This window comes from Panthera tigris, chromosome E1 (genome assembly GCF_018350195.1).
Source record: "Panthera tigris isolate Pti1 chromosome E1, P.tigris_Pti1_mat1.1, whole genome shotgun sequence".
Classification (NCBI taxonomy): Eukaryota; Metazoa; Chordata; class Mammalia; order Carnivora; family Felidae; genus Panthera; species Panthera tigris.
In genome coordinates, this window is record NC_056673.1 from 17,061,926 (window position 1) to 17,080,382 (window position 18,457).

General features: G+C 54.2%; 1 protein-coding gene across 2 annotated transcripts; it reads right to left on the reverse strand.

Moving 5' to 3' along the window:
• Window positions 1-17: 17 nt before the first annotated feature.
• ANKRD13B (ankyrin repeat domain 13B) lies at window positions 18-17,819 on the reverse strand. 2 transcript variants are annotated; one of them, XM_042966625.1, is made up of 15 exons: window positions 17,648-17,819; window positions 6,890-7,025; window positions 6,636-6,760; window positions 6,504-6,549; window positions 5,743-5,886; window positions 5,462-5,651; window positions 5,319-5,385; window positions 4,202-4,283; window positions 3,357-3,421; window positions 3,000-3,130; window positions 2,715-2,872; window positions 2,394-2,546; window positions 2,102-2,265; window positions 1,948-2,024; window positions 18-1,437 (listed from the first exon to the last, which is right to left on the reverse strand). In XM_042966625.1, exons 1-15 carry the CDS (start codon window positions 17,759-17,761, stop codon window positions 1,200-1,202), a joined length of 1,890 nt encoding a protein of 629 aa, XP_042822559.1. In that variant the 5' UTR covers window positions 17,762-17,819; the 3' UTR covers window positions 18-1,199. The 2 variants fall into 2 exon arrangements, 1 of the variants encoding a protein (XP_042822559.1); XR_006211202.1 differs by having other exon boundaries at window positions 1,355-1,437; window positions 2,715-2,817.
• Window positions 17,820-18,457: the final 638 nt, after the last annotated feature.

Here is an 18,457-nt window from a genome sequence, read left to right on the forward strand (position 1 = left end):
GCCAGCTAGGAAAAGCCTTGGGTTTGAAGCCTCTTTTATTTGTGCCTCAGAGTCAGTCTGGTGCCCCTGGCATCAGGGAAGGAGGTGAGAGGAACAGTTTCTCTTTGTTCTTTTCTTCCATCCCTTTTGTGTCCCTACTGAGCCTCACTGGCTGAGCCAGGAAGGCCAGCCTGAGAAGGTGGACAAGGGTGTGCAGTGGGCCCCTGCCCCTAGCGGGGTCTGTGCTTCTCTGGGTGGGTGGGGTGGGGCAGGGGGGAGCCGGGGGTTAGCACCATTGGATGAAGGGTTTTAGAGTCAGCCCCTGGGTGGGGGCAGGTGGGACACACGACCACAGAGGGCTAGCAGCAGCTGGTGGGAAGGGGTGGGTGGTGGTGCCAGGGCCCTGAGCCGGTGAGAGGGCTCCATGGTGCACCTGCCCATAAGCGGGGCCGGGGGACAGGGTCTAGTGCTTGCCCCCAGCCCAAATATGCCCCCCATTTGCCAAGACATCATGAAGGAACCAGGCCTTGCCCAGGCCGGGGGGCCACTTTGGGCACCCTTCCTGATCACAAAAAGCGTGCCTTGGGGATAGGGACTACAACCTCTGGCCGCCCAAGGAGAAACTGGGACCACCCTGAGACCCGGGAGGGGTGTGGGGGGCTGGGGAAGCCGGGCACCCCGCTAAGTGCACTTGACGCTGAAATGCCGGGGTGAAGGAGGAGCTGCGCCCTTGACGTGCTGGTTTGTGTCTGGGACAAAGCAGCAACACAGCACGTGGGGAGCTCAGCTGCCCCCCAGGGGTGAAGAGCGGAGATGCAAAGGCTTCACGGACAGTGTCCTACAGTGGGTTCTGTGAGCAGAAAAGGAGGACCGACCAGAAGGAGCAAGGGATGGGGACAATGCTCCTTTAAGGACCCGGCTCCCCCTTAGGACGGCCTGGCCCCCTTGGACAAGTCTGAGCCCAGGATAGAGTGGTGGGCGTCAGGAGATAGCAAAGCAGGGGGACCGGGCCGTGCGAGCTGCCTACAGGGCCCTGGCCAGGACAGGTAACGCGCGGTCCCCCGAACCCCCTCCCCGCATGGTGCCGGATGCGCCTCTATGCCCCCGAGGCTGCGGCTCCAGTCAGTCTCCGGCCGCAGCCCGGCGGGCGCGCGGGCGCGATCGAGTCTCGCTGCGAGGCGGGTCACGCGGGGCGTGGCCGAAGGGCCCGGCAGTGGGCGCTACTGCTCCGTCAGTGAGAGCCGCAGGATGCGCTCCAGCTCCTCCTCCTCCAGGCGCGCGCGCCGCCGCCGCTCCTCCTGCTCCTGCGCCGACAGCTCCATGGCCAGCCGCAGCTGCTCGTCGTAGCTCCGGAACACATGGCCACCTGGGCCGGGGCGCGGGCTGGGCCGAGGGCTGGGCACCGACGCCAGGGCCGCGGGGGGCGCAGGCTGGCGCTGCGGCGTGGGCGGGGCGCTCCTGGGGGCGGGTAAGATACGTCGAGGGTTCCGGGCGCACCTGCCCGTAAGCGGGGCCAGGAGACAGTGTGGAGGCCCGAAGACAGAGTAGGGCTCGTCACCCGCCGGTGGAAGCGATGAATCCCGCATCACCTCCCTGGCTCCCACCCAGATGTGACGAATCTCAGCCCCTACAAAGCCCATCCTCCCAGTTGACGGTGGACCAGCACATGTGGGCATGCATCTTCTAGAACCCTAGCCCCGACATCCTGCCTGGTAAGGGTCTGAAGGCCTTTGAGGCCTGTCCCCTGCTCCCTGGCTGCTTTTGGAGTACTGCTCAGAGTGAGGAAACGGTGGGGGTGGAAGCCTTCTGGAAACCAGCAGGGGCCCAACAGAGGGTACCATGGTTTCCTGGGGCCAAGAAGAGCTGCCCAGCCAGCAGTATCCTCACCCGCTGGGACAGGGCACCATGGTACATGTGCATGTGTTATTTCGGGGTAGGGAGGACAAGTCAGGACTGGCGGGAACTGACCTGTCCTGTCGGCGAGCGTCGTAGGACATGGGGTGAGTGCCAGGCTTGCTGTTGGTTAGCGCCTCCCAGATAGTGACCTGGAGGGAGGGACATGGGCCAGTCAGCCAGGGTGGCGCTGCAGCCGGGCAGGGGCGGCGGGGTGGCAGGGACGCACCTGATCATACTCACTACCCGCCTCAAGCAGGCTCTGCTGGATGGCAAACTGAAGCAGGTCATCGTCATCATCGCGTGTGGCCGCCTCCCTCTGGCCGCCCAGCACGCTGTAGCCGCGCGGGGCTTCGAACAACGCGGGGGAGATCTCGCAGCCGCGGCAGGAGGCTGAGGGCGCCAGGCTGGGCGTCAGAGCGAGGGCGGCCCCACCCTCCGCCCACCTGGAAAGGGCACGGGCAAGGGCGGGGCGGGGCGGGGAGGGACGTAAGGGCAGCGCGCAGAGGGTGGGGTCTCACTCGTGGAACTGGAGCTGCTGACGCTGGAGGAGTCGCTGCCTGGGGAAGGGGTCTCACTGCTGGGGCTGCCTCGCACCGATGGCACTGGCTCGTCACAGCCATTGAGGTTCCCGAAGGTAATGCGAGCGTTGAGGATGTGGAAGATTGGGATTTCTGAGGATGAAGAAACTGTCAGGTGCCACCACCCACCTTCTCACACCTTAGGCATCCCCAATCTTTACCTCATCTAAGCCCTACCCACCCCCACCCCCCCCCCCCCCCCACCCCCCCCCCCCCCCCCCAGCCAACAGCGGCTGAAGAGAAATGGGGGTGGGGTCTCACCAATCTTGACAGGAAAACCAGGCGGCAGGCGCAGGGTAATGAAATCCCGGAGCTTGGCGAAAAGCGCATTGCTGACAGCCATGAGGTCAATGATGGGGGCCACCTGCTCACACAGGGACAGGGGATGCTCCTCACACAGCCACAGCTTGGCCTTGAACCTGCCCCCCCCAGATCCCAAGGGGTGAGGGACATAGTAGAAGCCACGGCCTCCCACCCAATACATTCTGGAGACCCCGTCCAGCCCTGGCCTACCCACCCCTCCCCAGCACCGGCAGGGGGCCTCACTTCTGTGTCTTGGTGGTCAGTTCCATGGGGCGGCCCATGTCCCGGTTGCCAAGCTCAAAGTTGGGGTTGAAGTATTCTTCTGCAGTGATGGCAGTGGGGTTGGCTTGGCTCAGAGTCTGAGTGATCAGGGTCTGTACCACATGAGGAAGTGCCCATGAGCCTGTCAGTCTCTGATGCCAGGCCAGCCATTTGGTATCATGGGCCCCAGAGCTATCCCCCCTGCCACTGTGGAGCTGACACGGCCTCGGGCATTGTGGAAAGTAGTTCCACGCAGGCCATGCTAGGCAGGACGCCTCCCAGGTCTCCTGAGCCACATCCACACCCTTCCACACAAGGGCACCCCTGGCACATACTCACCCCATTTTGGGGGCCCCCATGCTGTTCAGCAATTCCCAGGAAGGACTGCAGAGGTGTCTTACAGCCTACAAGAAACGTAGCATCTCAGAGGGCACTGCAACCCTCAGAAGTGACGCACCCCCGATCTAAGGAGGAGGCTGGTTCCTGGCAGGTAGGGAGGATTGCTCACCCACACCAAACTCTCAGGCACCTTCATGTGAAGGTGACTGAGGACTCCAAAGGCCAGGGGCGAGGAACACTACAGGCACAGTGGGAATAAAAGTAGGCCTGGGGCTTAGGAGAAACTTCCAAAAGTGTCCAGGTTGGTGACACTGGACGAAAAATACCTGCTTTTGGTGAGCAGTTTTAGGGGATGTATGTGTATGTGTGTGTTTTCCTTCAAGCACTTCCATCTTAATTACCTCATTTTGTTCCCCTGTGAGGTAGGAATTGTCTTTCTACCTTAGGCAGCCTAACCAGTGCCCAGAGAGTCAGGTGTAGTATCAAGAGGCACAAAGCATCAGTGACAGACCCCCTGACTTTCTGCTTAGGGTATGTTCCACTAGACTGGAATGGCCAATAAGTAGCATACATGACATTTCCACTCCCAAATCCAAGGCAGACGTCAGTTACCAGTTGTAGAATTCCTTCCCACTGAGCCCAGATGTTGCCTTAGAATCTTCCTAGCTGCACTCCAGACAGTCACTCCCAATTATTAGCACTTGGCACTTGAACTGAAACCTATTTACGTGAATAAACTATCCTGGTTTTTGCTGGGATGTCACAGGGAATACTGATGGAGGTACTCAAGTGGGAGCTGCTTCCTTACACCACCCCTCCCCGGCCACTCCACCACTGCTTATTACCTTTGACCTTGCCCTTGTGCTGTTCTGAAAGATGCTCTGTCCGTGTCCGGGTGATGAGCTCCACATTGGATGCCCCATATACCTGGCGACAGATGAGGAAAGGGCTCAAAGACAATTCCAGTACCCTATCCCCAGCCCCCAAGGGCCTTATGAACACTTTCTGCAAGGAAGGGTCCATTGGGGGATGGGGGAGTTGTTTGCTCCATCTCCCAGCCTTTGGGCAAGTAAATATCTGAAGTCATTCATCCATTCTCTTATTCACTGAACAAACATTCTGTGAGGAGACTTTATGTGCCAGGCACTGAGGCAGGCATCAGGGACAGTGATGAACGTGCACCACTCAGTGGTGAACAAGCACTACTAGAGACAATCCCCACCCTTTTGAGGCTCACACACTATTTGAAGAGATAAGGAAATGGGCAGTTATAATATAGTGTGATTCACTCTGGTGAAGGTTGCAGAGGGCTGTGGGAACAAAAAGCAGAGGCCTTAACGCAGTCTGCAGGGCCAGGGAACGCTTCCAGGACACAATGCAGAGCCTGGCAGCATTTGTTAGTTCCTTCCTTTACCAGCGGCACCATGTGGCCCCACAAGGGTGATGTAGGGGTCCCAGCGTGACCAACAAGGTATTCTTAGGAGTAAAGGTCGGGCTTTGGAGTTAGGCAGCCAAGGTCTAAACCTTGGCTTTGTCACCTGTAGCTGTGTGACCCTGGACAGGTCATGGAACCGCTCCAAGCCTCCTTCCTCATCACAGAATGGGCCAATACCCCACCCCACAGAAGGTTCCTGTTGGAAAGGCTCAACAAACACCTGTAAAATGGGAATAATAATAGCACCTACCCAAAAAGGTTGTTGGGATTAAATATGTGTGTGTGTGTGTACATATGTATTCACACATACATACAAAACATCAGAACACAGTCTCAAACATGAGTATAGTAATAAGCACTTGAACTCGGGCCATTCTCATCAGTTGCCTCTTAGTCTAGTGCCCTTCCCTCCTTGCTGCATTGCCTCTGCACCTCCAAGGCTGAAAAAGAGTGGTCAGGAAACCCCTGCCCAGGGCACTACAGGCAAGAGTTTGGCAGGTTCTGGTACCAGGGAGCGGTGGCCTCACCTTGGCTTCATACCCATTCACCATCTCTGTCTTCTCACTGCGCCAGCCCAGGATGCCAGTCTTGTTCCTGGGGAAGCAGAGTGGTCCAGGTGAGGGGGCATCCAGCAGCCTGGCTCTAGGCTACGAGGGCTGCGCCCACTCACCTCTCAAAGGAGATGTTCTTGGTGTCAAGCTGTGTGGTGACAACAGGCGCGGTAAGCCGGCTCAGCACCTGCTCCTCAGTGGGCTGGGCAGCAGCCAGCAGCAGCTCACGGTCCTGCCCAGCCAGTGCCAGAGTCTCTGTGTACACCACCCGGCGGTCGTGGTCAATCTCCATGACCACGGCGCTTGTGTCTGCCAGCCACAGAATAGCACAGGGGGGTCAGGGGTGGCGTGGAGCTGTCCCCGGCCTTCCCACCTTGCCCCACCTCCTGCCCTGCCTGACCTTGGCCCCTGAAGACGAAGCTGCGGTTCCCTCGCTGCCACGTCATGTGGTCAAAGCCCAAGAGCGTGGTATCTACCCGCAGGTTTTGCCCACTCTTCCACACTTTGTAGGTGTCACTAGGGCAGATCTTGGACACCAAGGGCACTAGGTGGAAGGGAAGGTCAGAGTGGCTTCAATTTGCCTGGTCCACCCAGCCTGGGCCACCTCAGGGCATAGGGGTCAGGGTCAGTGTTGTGGCTGGGCAAGGATAACAGAGATAGTGGGAGAGCAGCCCCTTTCCAAACTCCCCCCAGGTGAATGGAGACCCGTCACTCAGATGTAAGCAACCCGAAGTTGAAGATGGGCACGTCTCAGCCGCTATCAAGTCCCTAATAGCCACCATTTGTTAATTCATTCACTCAACCTTTCAATCTCCCAACAAATATTTATTGAATACCTACTGTGTACCAGGCACTGTTCTAGTCAATGAGGATAGAACACTGAACATGCCCTCTTGGAGCTTACTTTCTGGCAAGGAGTGACAAGTAACAAACAAATGAGCAAATCATTACAAAGTGAAGGAAATAATAATAATGGAATCAAGACAGTGTCTGAGGCAATGTGGAAAAGCCTAGCCAAGGAGTTGGCACTGAGGTGGGAACTAAAAGATGAGAAGGAGCCACAGGAAGAGCTGTGGCAATAGAGCTCCAGGCAGGGGAGCAGCAGGTGCAAAAGCCCTGAGGTGGGAGAATGCCCAGAGAGGCCCCCATCGGCCCCCTTACCCCAGCTAGTGAACTCCCATTTCATCTCCACATAGAAGTCCTGGGCCTGGAGGATGAAAAAGAGAGTAGCTAAGCCTGTGCTAGAGACAGGGTTCAAATGCATTGTGGGGAGGCTGAGAGGCTGGCCCTCACCTTGCGCAGCTTTTCCAGGAGCACGGGGATGCCCGCCAACCGCTTCACCACCCGCTGGTAGTCCCGGTACCTCAGCACCAACTGCACCAGCTCCAGGTCCCGGGTACTCACAGCCTCCTGAAGCACTGGGGGTGGGGGGAGGAGGCAAAGTCACAGGTCAGGACCCTGCCTGTGGCCCCCGTCAGCAAACCAAGGGTGAGGATATGAAGCTGGGAGACGCTGGCTGTGGGGCTGGGGTGAGCAGGGGTGCCCACCTGTCCAGCCGCTGCGATTCTCCCTGCCCACATCTGCACCGTGTGCCAGGAGCACACGGGCACACTCGAGGTGTCCCAGTGTGGTGGCCAGGTGCAGGGGGGTCCGCCCACGGGGATCCAGCTGCTCGATGTCCACCTGGAGAAGGAGGTGAAGACGTATCCCTGGTCACTTCTGAGGCAGCCCATCTGAACCCAACAGCCTCTAGGGAAGCAGCAACCACCTGGCTGCCCTGCCTTGCTCACCTTACAAGGCAATGGAAAAGACAGACACAATGAGCTGGGGTCAGGTGGGTGAAAAGAGGCTTGTAGGACAGGGCAGGAAGTAGCCCTGAGAAAGGAAGGACCTTCCTCCTTTCCTGTCCACCTCAGTCCCCTGACTGGGTTCACTCTTCCAAGGCCCAGTGGGCTAACTTTGAAGAATAATCCCAGAGCTGAAGGGTGGTCGAGACAGGCTGTTGGCCAAGGAGAGCACTTGAGACTAGATTTATCCTACAGGTCCAAGACCACACTTTCAGGAAGGGCTATCAATTTAGATCATTGACATTATCACTGAGTGAGGTTTAACAAACAATTGCTGTAATATATTGATAGGAATGAAAGAATATGGTACAACTTCAAACCCATGTCCTTTATATGTGGGACACTATGTATTAACACTTTTTTTTTTTTTTTTTTTTTTACAAATCCTATTATTGTTTTGTGGATAGCATAATTATATTGCATGAGATTTTTGTTGTGTGATAAAAACATAAATATTTAAATATATTTCAGGAGTCTAAGACCTCTAGCTAAATACAGTGAACTGACGACATGCATGTAACTCCTCCTTCCCCAAACTTGATTAAAATGCCAGTAAATGGCTTCTATTCCAACTATAGTGAGATACCTGAAACCACCCTCCCATTATAACAGATAAAAATACTTCAAAATACATGAAATAATTGTTTTCAGACATTAGGCAACAAGTAGTCCAGGACTATGATCCCTGAAATAAGAGAAACAAATAAGGTAGGCCCTATGATTGCCTAGATTTCTACCTGGGAGTATCATTCCAGACAGCAATGCAGGAGGCGGGGAATCCCTAGCAGAGCATGGTAGACTTGCTGAGGAGTTGAGGAGACAGAGGAGTTCAGGGAGGCTGAGGTAGCAAGAAGTTGCAGGACCAAGTTCCAGGAAGGAGTGAGATATGCAAACAAGGGACTCCAGAAATCTGCATGGGGTTCCTCTGAGTCTTTGCAGAATACCAAACCTCACCTATGTAGAGTGAAACTCAGCAATACTAGACAGAAGAGGAGCAATAAGCTGGTAAATTTCCAGCACTCATGTCTCAGGGCAGGGAGACATTCAAACTCCAACCTGCTAGAATAGAAGGTCTTTGTTGTTTGCACAAGGTATTCAACAGAGACCCAAGAATGGTGATGCCTTTGTAGTAGGATTAAACTATCTCTAGAGAAAAGGCTCACCTAAACCCAATCTAATAACGATTAAAAATAACCTCAAAAGGATCAAACTGATTTACAAGTAACTTAACTCAGTCTGTTAGAACGAAGCCTTACACTCTTTAAAGGAAGACAATAAAATCCAGATGCTTAACATTACGATGTTTGCAGTATCTAACATCCAGTTACAAATTACTAGAAAAAAATTATCAGACATGCAAAGAAATAGGAAAATATGACCCATAATCAGGAGAAAAATCATTTAACAGAAACATAGTCAGAAATGATAAAGATGATGAATAGTTTAATGTGCTCAAGAGTTGAAAGAAAAACATGAACACAATGTTCATGGGGAAAGAAATGAGAGATATGTACAATATCTGAAATGAAAAATTCATAGGATGGAATTAAGAATAGATTAGACAGGGCACCTGGGTGGCTCAGTCAGTTGAGCATCAGACGTCGGCTCAGGTCACGATCTTGCCATTCATGGGTTTGAGCCCCATGTTGGGCTCTGTGCTGACAGCTCGGAGCCCGGAGCCTGCTTCAGATTCTGTGTCTCCCTCTCTCTCTGCCCCTCCCCTACTCACACTCTCTCTCTCTGTCTCTCAAAAATAAGTAAAACGTTAAAAAAAAAAAATAGGTTAGACACTATAGGGGCACCTGGGTGGCTCAGTCGGTTAAATGTCTGACTTTGGCTCAGGTCATGCTCTCATGGTTCATGAGTTTGAGCCCCACATCGAGCTCTGTGCTGACAGCTCAGATCCTGGAGCCTGCTTCGGATTCTGTGTCTCCCTCTCTCTCTGCCCCTCCCTCACTCACACTCTCTCTCTCTCTCTCTCTCTCAAAAATAAATAAACATCTAAAGAAAAATTTTTTAAAGATTAGACACTAAAGAATAAAAAAAAAATCAGTGAGTTTGAAGACATAACAATAGAACTATAGCACAGAGAACAGAAATGGAGCACAGAAGAGGGAAAAAGTACTGAAAAACATTCAAAGAGCCTCAACAATATGTGAGACACTATAAGGCATTTTAACATATATGTAATTGGAGTCCCAGAGGCTAGGCTAAGAAAGTGGGAGAAATAAGACATTTAAAGAGACAACAACCAACATTTTTCCAAATTTGTTGTTTTAAAAAAGCTACTATAGGGGGTTGAATGGTGGTGTCCCCCCAAAATATATGTTTATACTCTAACCCCCAGAACCTGTGAGTGATGGGTATTTGTGGGTGAAATTAAGGTAAGGATCTCAAGATGAGATCAGCCTGGATTTTGCAGGTGGGCCCTAACTAAATCCAATGACCTGCCTTTATAAGACCTACAAAGGAGAGATCCATGGAGAGAGGAGAAGTTCCATGTAAAGAGGAGGCAGAGACCGGAGTTATGCAGCCACAAGCCAAAAAATGCCTGGAGATACCAGAAGCTGGAAGAGGCAAGGAAGGATTCTCCCCTTAAGCATTTGGAAGGAGTGGAGCCCTGCTGACTCCTTGACTTTGGACTTCCAAACTCCCAAAGAATGAAAGAATAAAATTACCCAATCTGTGGTAATTTTCTGCACAAGCTAACACAATGATAAACCCACAGAACCAAGAAACTCAATGAATCCCAACCAAGACAAACACCAAGAAAACTACACCCAGGCCCATCATAATCAACTGCTGAAAGCTTAGTGATAAAAAGAAAATCTTAAAATCATTTTGAGGGGCGCTTGGGTGGCTCAGTTGGTTGAGCGGTGAGACTGCAGTTCAGGTCATGATCTCACTATTCGTGGGTTCGAGCCCCACATGGGTCTCGCTGCTGTCAGCATGGAGCCCACCTTGGATCCTGTCCCGTCTCTCCACCCCTCCCCTACTTGCGTGCACGTGCTCTCTCACTCTCTCTCTCAAAAATAAATAAATCTTAAAAAAACAATAATAAAATCATTTTGAGAAATGAGACACACTATGTCTAGAAGAACAAATACAGGAAATACTGCATACTTCTCAACAGAAACCATGCAAGTTAGAAAACAATCGAATGAAATGTTTAAAGTGCTGGGGGGAAAAATGTCGACCTAGAATTCTCTGTCCTGTGTAAAAATATCCTTCAAAAATGGAGGGGAAATGAAGACTTTTGTGGACAAACAAAAAAAGCTAAGAGAATTTATCACCAGAAGACATGCAAGAAATGTTAAAGGAAGTTATTTAGGTGGAAGGAAAATGTTAACCGATGGAAACTTAGATCTGTACAAAGGAATGAAGAGTGCCTCAAAAGGAAAATTTGTGAGTAAGTGTAAGAATGTCAATAAAATATTTAAAACCCACAAGAGTAAAGAGAAGAGATGCTAGCAGATGAGAAATGTTAACACATCTTTAGAACATAGAAAGTGGCTGGGGCATTACAACGGACTCAGTGGAGCAGAGGGTACTAGAACCCAAACACTCATAGGGGAACCCCAGTGAGTGTCAAGCCAGACCACCCTTGAAATGTCCAGAACATGAAGGCAGTGGGAATGGCAGAGGTATGAGTGAGGCTCAGAGCTAAATCCAGGGGGGTGGGGGAGGCTGGTTAAAATTCAGAACCCTTGGCCCCCTCCCCAATCTTATAAAGCTGGGAGATGTCCCCCTTCCCCTCCATAGGATGCCAGAAATTTATTCTCTGTATAAACTGAGCCTGAGACCCACTGGACTTGGGGACACTGGTCTGAAGATGAGGTCATGGGGCTGAAAACTAGTGAACGGTGAAAGCCCAGTCCCTTCCTGCCTCAGGTCCTGAACCACTAACAGCCTGACAGTACACGCAACTGCCCCATCCCACCCCAGCAGGAGACTGGAGAATTCTTCTTGGAGAAACTAGAGGCACCGAAAACCTCTGGGTACGGACCTCTGGGGACCCTCCAATAAGCAGGCCAGCTTGCACCCATCGTTTGACAGTAATACCACCCATGCATCAATGAGCTCCACACCCACATTCTTAAATATGCCCCGACAGCCAAGGGTGCCTGGACATTTGAGGAAAGCTGCCAATATGAAAGAGACCAAACCATGCAGATAGATGCTAAAAACCTAGAGGATACACTGTCAATGCAGGAAATACAAGAACACTTTTGGGGAGAGGGGAACAGTAATTTATATCCTCAGAAATATATGAAAAGATAACTGAATTCATGAAACAAGAAGAGACACCTTGACTTCCCATGACTTTTTGTCTTTCCCTTTGCCTTCTTCCCAGCCATTCCTGGACAGCTACACCTGCCCCAATTCTCCCCTCATAGGAAACATTACCTCAATTCTCTCCCCCTTTTGGTAAAAAAATAAAATAAAACTTTATTTTAAATTATTTATTTATTTTAGGTAATCTCTACCCCCAATGTGGGGCTCAAACTCATGACCCGAAGATCAAGAGTCATGCTCTAAGCCAGCCAGGTGCCCTGGTAAAAAGAAACAAAACAAAACAAAACAAAAAAACCACTTTGTAACTGTCTTTATCTCTTCCTTTTCTCTTACCTTCTATATCAAATCCATCAGCGAGGCCTGACCTTATGGGCTCTACCTTCAAAACAGACCCAGACTGTTCTCTGTTTTCATCACCTTCAGGCTACCATTCTGGTGGCAGCCATCCTATCTCACCTGGTGGCCTTGTAGGCCCCTCACTGGTTTCTTCACTCCTCTCTTGGCTTCTTAGGTCTAGTCTCCACATGACCCATCCTAGCCTCCATCATCCTGTGAAATGTCCCTCAGGTCCTGACATCCTTTAGCTCAAAACTTCCCCAAGACCTCCCATCCTGTTTAGAATAGAATCCAGCAGCCCTGGATGTCTCCTTGAACTCATGTGCTCTCCCACCTCTCCTCCCAGTTCCACTCTGCTGGATACCCTAGATAGCCACAGCACTTTCTCCCTCACTTCATTCAGGTGGCTGCTCAAATGTCACCTCCTTAAAAAGGCCTGCCCTTACCATCCATCTTAAATGACACTTGCTATTTGTCTATCTGTTGCCCCGATCCTGCTTTAGTTCTCTTCCAACATTAAATTACTTGTTCATTTGTTCGTTGTCTCCCTCATCTAGACTGTAAGCCCCACAAAGGGAGGGTCCTTGTGTTTTGTTCAATGCTATATTCCCAGTCTCTAGACAGTGCCTGGCACGTAACTGGTGCTTAATAAATATTTGTTCAACAGATGCATAAATGACTATATTTAAGGGACCTGGGGAGGGGAAAGCAATACAATGTAAAACTGATAAGCCAAGAGGTAGTTGTAGATGTATATTGTTTGTAATCTTGGAGGTAAATAACAGAACAGCCTAAAGTCCAAACTGGTCGCCTCCAGGGAACGAGGGCGGTAAGTGAGGACTACAGCTTTTCATTATAATTCTTCTAGCAACAGCTAAATATTTTTTAAAACATGAGAATTAACTCCTTTGTCAGAAACAAGACATTTTGAATAATTTAAGTAATTTATATGATTTTAATAACCCTGTGTTGGCATTTATTCATTCTTTATTTTTAATTTTTTAAGTAGGCCCCATGCCCAACATGGGGCTTGAACTCATGACCCTGAGATGAAGAGTCACATGCTCTAATGACTGAGCCAGCCAGGCGCCCCCATTTCTTCATTTTTAAATATATTAGGAGCCTCAAAAAAAAAAAATGTACCTAGCCCACGTGGCGTTCTGAGCTGTGGCTTAGAGATCCAAGCACCCCTCTCCCCACCCCATCTTACGCTCCTCTACATTGGCTCCCCTACAACAAGGACTGCGTTCTTTACTCTTCATCTATTATGGGATGGGCTGAGCCCCTCTGTGTCCAGCCTAAGTGGGGCCCTCAGTCTGGGGGTGGGAGTGCAGGATCCACAGACCCTGAGCCCAGGGAAGTCAGGAGGAGCCTTCCCATGGGGCAGCAGCTGAAAGTCTATGTGTCTATGCGTCCCACCAGCCCTGTCCCAGATGCTACTACTGCTGCGCTGCTAACAAGGCCCCAGGGAGCTGACAGGGCACCCCGCCCAGCCCCAGAGCTCCAGATGCTGCCTGCCACCCTCCGCCTCAGGTGCCTCACCTCCAGGACCCAGAGAGAGGCTGGTGCTGCTAGCTGGGCCTGGCTGCCCCTCCCCACCTCCACTCCTGGGGAGCTCTCCCCAGGGTCCCCAGGGCCCTGTTGTTTTCCAGGGCTAACACAGCCCCCCCTCCCCCCCCCACATACACCCAGCCAACCCCTCAAGGAAGCTCCCCACACCTGCTCAAAGCATGGCCTGCAGTGAAAGTGGCACCTTGCCCCACGCCCAGGTGGAAGAATTCATTAATTTCCAAAGCAAAGGCCTGCAGCTATTTAATTGCTAGAATGAAAAGGTTTCCTCTGAAACCTAACACCCAGACCTCACCACCAAGAGAATGAAACTCTGCACCCCAGCAGGCCTCAGCTGGAGTCAAAAGCAGGAGTCTTTTGAGCTCAGGGGCTGAGGCTCCCTGGGCAGAGAGACTCCCTGCTTCCACTCAGGCACACACCTACACACACGCACACGTGAACAGGTACCATAGGAATCCACAAGAATCCACTCCTTTTGCCCCCACACTGAGGGTCCATGTGCTCCCATAAGTGTACCAGCATCTGCAAGCTCAGTTGCCTTCTGGATCTGTAGGGGTCACACCTAAGTTTGCTGCCAGCTTATTGGCACATGCATACCCCTTGAACCCACAGGCACTAGCAGGTTATTTTTCAAACTTATTTAGCATTAGCAGAATCCTTTTGTTAGATGAAACCTTACAAGGGCACACCAAACGTATAGAGCCGGAAAAGAAAGGTGAAGGGCCCAGCGCATAGAGCCATGCATGCTCAGCTTTGATCTCCTTTCCCTGCTCCCTCGCCTCCCCCAGCCAGAAAGAGGACAACCGGTGTCTGGTGTGGTCACTACTTCCGAGCCCCGCAGCCTCCACCAGGTAGGCCTGAGCTCACTCAAGGGGCAGGGAGGCCGGATGCTTCCTCAAGCTGAGTTGGATAGGAGAGGGTGGCACCTGCTCACTCTCCTCCCACCCTACCCCACGCAGCCCCTCCCCATCTGCTTCCCAGACACATTGATTTGGGGTTTCTGGGGTTTGTGGGTCCCTCTCCTGAGCTTCCCCACTCACCAGATGTAGTGATGGCCCACACCTAGGTCTGCCTATGTTAGGGGACAGGGGATCACAGGTGTTCTGGGACACACCAGGTACCTTGGGTGGGGTAACCTCTGTCTGAGCATCTAGGGTCCCCACAGTCCCATCTTGCCTGCCTCTAGGTTAGAAGGATGAACTGAGGAAAGCAGGAAGGAAGACCATGATGGAGGCAGCCCCAGGAAGAAAGAAATGTTTCCTTGGGAACAGTCTGGCCCCCTCCAGAGTCTCTGTTGCCAGGAAAGAACCCTGCCCCCCTTGGCCCTCCCACAGGGAGCCACACAGCCGAACCTCCACCTCCTGCCCCGCAGGGAACACCAGGGACTTCTGACTCAGGAACCCGGGCTGTGCTCAGCTGGCTGTGCCAACCTCAGGGCATTGTTAGCCAAGGGGAAACTAGCACATCCACTGGCCTACAGCCCCATGCCCCCTCCCAACCTGGCAGGGTGTGTGCATAGCAGGACAAAGGGCACCCAGCAACCATCATACTGCTGGGTGCCAACTAGGGGTGGTCATAGATCCTTCCCGTCACCAAAACACCTGATGAGCACCTCCAGTCTCCCCACCACTCCCTGATTCCAGCCCCCAACAGAGCTATGGGGGTGGGGGCCCTAAGCAAAGCCAATGAACCTGCTCTGAAACCCGCCATTCCATCCCCCTCCCCAGCCTGCCAGCATTGCCAAGGCTGCCCATGGGAGGGCCTCTGCGGGGCTTTCTTGGAGCGAAGAACAGGCAGCTATGCCAGGTGAAGACCAGGGAAACCCAGCTGGTATGTGCTTGAGCAAAGCCTGGGTGTTTTCTGTGACAGCTGGTGCCAGGAGAACCAGAGGTCAGGGAACCCCCGCTGGATGGAATGCTTAGGGTCTATGGGGTTTTGTTATGATGTTAGAACGCTGCCCCCAGGATTATCCCCAGCAGTAAAGGGCTGGGTTGGGCACCCTCAGCTCCCCCTGGGACCCTGATGCCTGGAGGACTGAGCAGTGCCTATTTGGATGCAAGGACCACTCTGCATCAGCCCTAATGTGGAGATACAGCCAGGGGCCTCTTCCATGCAGAAGGATTGGCATTCCCCTTCTTGGCAACCCTGGAGCAAGGGAGAGGACTGGCCTGACTCCTTTGTGGTTGAACAAGGGTTAACTTCAACCATTGCCCTATATTCCTGCTATCCTAGATCAGGGTAGGCAGTGTCCATTTCAAGGAGACACAAACACACCAGGGAAGTGGGAGGGATGGGAGGCTGGAGATACTGGTGAACCTGGTGCCTAGTTTCTGTGGCAGCCTGAGGGGAAAGAGGAACACACTCATCAGCCCCAAAGTACCCCTACCTGCAGCGGGTTCCAATGCTCCCCACCTCGACCTCACTTCAGCAAGATGGCTGCTGACTGGAGTACTATCAATCAGAGAGACCTAGGTGAGAGTCTTTTCTTCCAGGGCATTTTGCCTCTCTCCAATCTCAGCAAGAAAAGAACCACCCACCCCTCAGGCAAGGGAGTACAACTGAGACATTCTGGAGATTCAGCCACTAGCCTTCTGCCTAACAATCCTTGGACCAATCATCTATCACCCCATCAGGAAGTTCCTCTCAGATCAGATTTAAATCCCTCCAGCCTTAACCTCTGTCAGAAGCTTGTCTTCTTTTGCCCTCAGGGGAGGAAAACAGAAGACTCAGAAGAGACTGAACTGTTTTAGCACCCAGCACAGCATACTCTATTTCCTGGTTCACACTCACAGCACCAGAACGGGGTCTCCTTGAGAGCGGGGGATGTGCCTGGTTTGTTCATCTTTGTCCCCCAGGACCTACCACTCAGGCCTCGCTTCCTTTACCAGGGCTCTCTGGTTGCAAACCACGTCCTTTATGATGGATAAAACAGAGGCATGGTCTGAGGAGCAACTTGGAGTACCCTTGTTTAAGCAGAGATGGAAAGTAAGTGGACACCCCAACCAGCCCAGAAGCTTGGAGGCTCAGGTCACCCCAACATTTCCTAGGACTGCTCTGCAGAGGCAGATGCCTTGCTACTCTGAGGGCTCAGTAGTGGACTTCAGAGACTCCCCAACCCTCACCTTGCTCCCCCCCTCACTCGTCCTTTGGGAAGCAGGCAGCTCCTCAAAATGAACTTCCTGTGACTCAGGAAGTGGCCCTCCAAAGGCATATTCCCAAAGGGGACCACTCCTGAGCAAACCACTCCCATGGCCCTGGGGTCTCAGATCCCGGCCAAGTCTGCAGGCCTCAACCTGAGGCAAACCAGAGCAGGCTGGGCCCAGCACTAGCTCATGCTTCCCCACCCTGGAGGGTGAGTTGTCCACACCCCAAGGGCCCATCTGTGGCCTGGGGACTAAGGGCAGAGTCGGAGCTACCTGTGACCTGTGCCTGCCTTGGTCCTGAAGAATGACCAGGAGACCCCATCCCTTACCTGGTCTTCTTGGAGGCTACTGCCCAGCCAAAGCTGGCTGACCCACTCATTCTCACAGACTGGCAGCAACCAGGGGGCCCACTTTGTGTACAGAACCCCAAATCCTGAGGCCAGCGGCCCCTAGCTTCCTCAGCGCCCAAGAAGCCAGGCCCCAACCCCAGAGGGCAGGAGAGTTCCTTTCAGCACCTGGACAAGGCCCTTCAGGGCTTCCCCACAGGGAGTCTCTCCCCACTCTCCATTCCAGAGCGGGCGCTGAGGTCTGTGGGACCCGGGGGCTCTGCTCAATCTGAGCAAATAGATGAAGAGCTCAGCGGGAGGGTAGAGGGCACTGGGTGGGGCTGGGATGCCTTGGAGTGCCACAGCCCATTCTCTGATCCTTGACCTGTGACCCCCTCCCGACGCAGGCCTTGCCCACCTCCGCACACTCACGCGGGAGGTGTCGCTGCTCTGCTGCTCCGCGGACTCTCTCACCACATGGAGCACAGACCGACCCGGCAGCCCCTCCCCGCAGCCCTCCGCCCCGGCCGAGGAGGGGCACAGCGTCCCCTACCCCAACCTGGGAGGGTCCAGAACACGTGTGGGCCGTCCGTCCGAGCCGGAGGGGAGCGGCCGGGGACCGCTCCCATCACCCTCTCCCGGTCAACAAGCACAAAAGCCGCCGCTGCGAACAAAGAAGCGCTGCAAACTCGCCGGGGAGGCGGGACAGCCCGCGCCGCGCCCCCTCCCCACACCCAGCGGGCGTGCCCGGCCGTGGGGTCCCCGCGGCGCCCCGACGGCGCTCTTACCTGGCCGGCGCGGACCTCTTTCTCCAGCTCGCGGTGGCGGTTGTGCCACACGAGGTAGTGCAGCGGGTACTTGCCCTCGGGCCCCTTCCTGACGGAGGCGTTGGCTGGGATCATCGCCCGCTCCTCATGCCAGGGCCGCGGCGCCCGGCCGGGGAGGGGGGACGGCGCCGGAGCCGGGGCCCGGGGCCGCGGGGCGGGGGGCCGGCGCTGCCTGCTCGCAGGGCTGCGGCTCGGGCATGTGCGAGCGGCGCCGGCGGGCGGGGGCGGCGCGCCCGGCGCTGTGCGGGAGGCGCGGGCCGCGGGCGTCCTCGCGAGGCGGCGGCGGGCGGCGCGGAGAGGCCCCCACCCGCCCGGGGAGGGAGCGGGCGCTCGGCGGCGCGGCGCGGACTCGCGCCTCACCTCCCACACCCCCGCACACAAAGACGCCACTCGGCGAAGGGAGCAGGCTCCCGCAGCGGGCGCGGGGGCGCACGGGGCGCGAACCCCGGGGACGCCGCCGCAGGGACGCGCGCCCGCAGCCCCCGGCTCCCCGCAGCTGCATTGCCCGGCCCTCAGCCCGAGCGGCCTGCGAGAGATGCGGGGATGCGGGGAAGAGGGGAGGGGGACCCGGGTGCCCGGGGCAGAGCTTGTTGTAGCTCGGCCCCGCGGCATCATGGGGCATGTAGTCCGCCTCGTGGAACTGGGGGTGGCGGGCGGCCGGAGAGTGTCCCACTCTGTCCCCCTGATCCCCTGAGAGGATGGGGAGGGAGTCAGGCCTGACAGGAACGGAGACAGTGTCCTGACGCCAGGCGGGCTGGGGCGCACCCCCAC

Bases quoted from the DNA above. Each gene is read 5' to 3' on its own strand.
- ANKRD13B (XM_042966625.1), bottom strand. From the start codon at position 17,761: ATGATCCCAGCCAACGCCTCCGTCAGGAAGGGGCCCGAGGGCAAGTAC. The intron at 5,386-5,461 runs GTGAGTGGGCGC...CTGCTTCCCCAG, and splicing joins AAGAACATCTCCTTTGAGAG to GAACAAGACTGGCATCCTGG. The intron at 2,547-2,714 runs GTGAGACCCCAC...CTTCATCCTCAG, and splicing joins TGGTTTTCCTGTCAAGATTG to AAATCCCAATCTTCCACATC.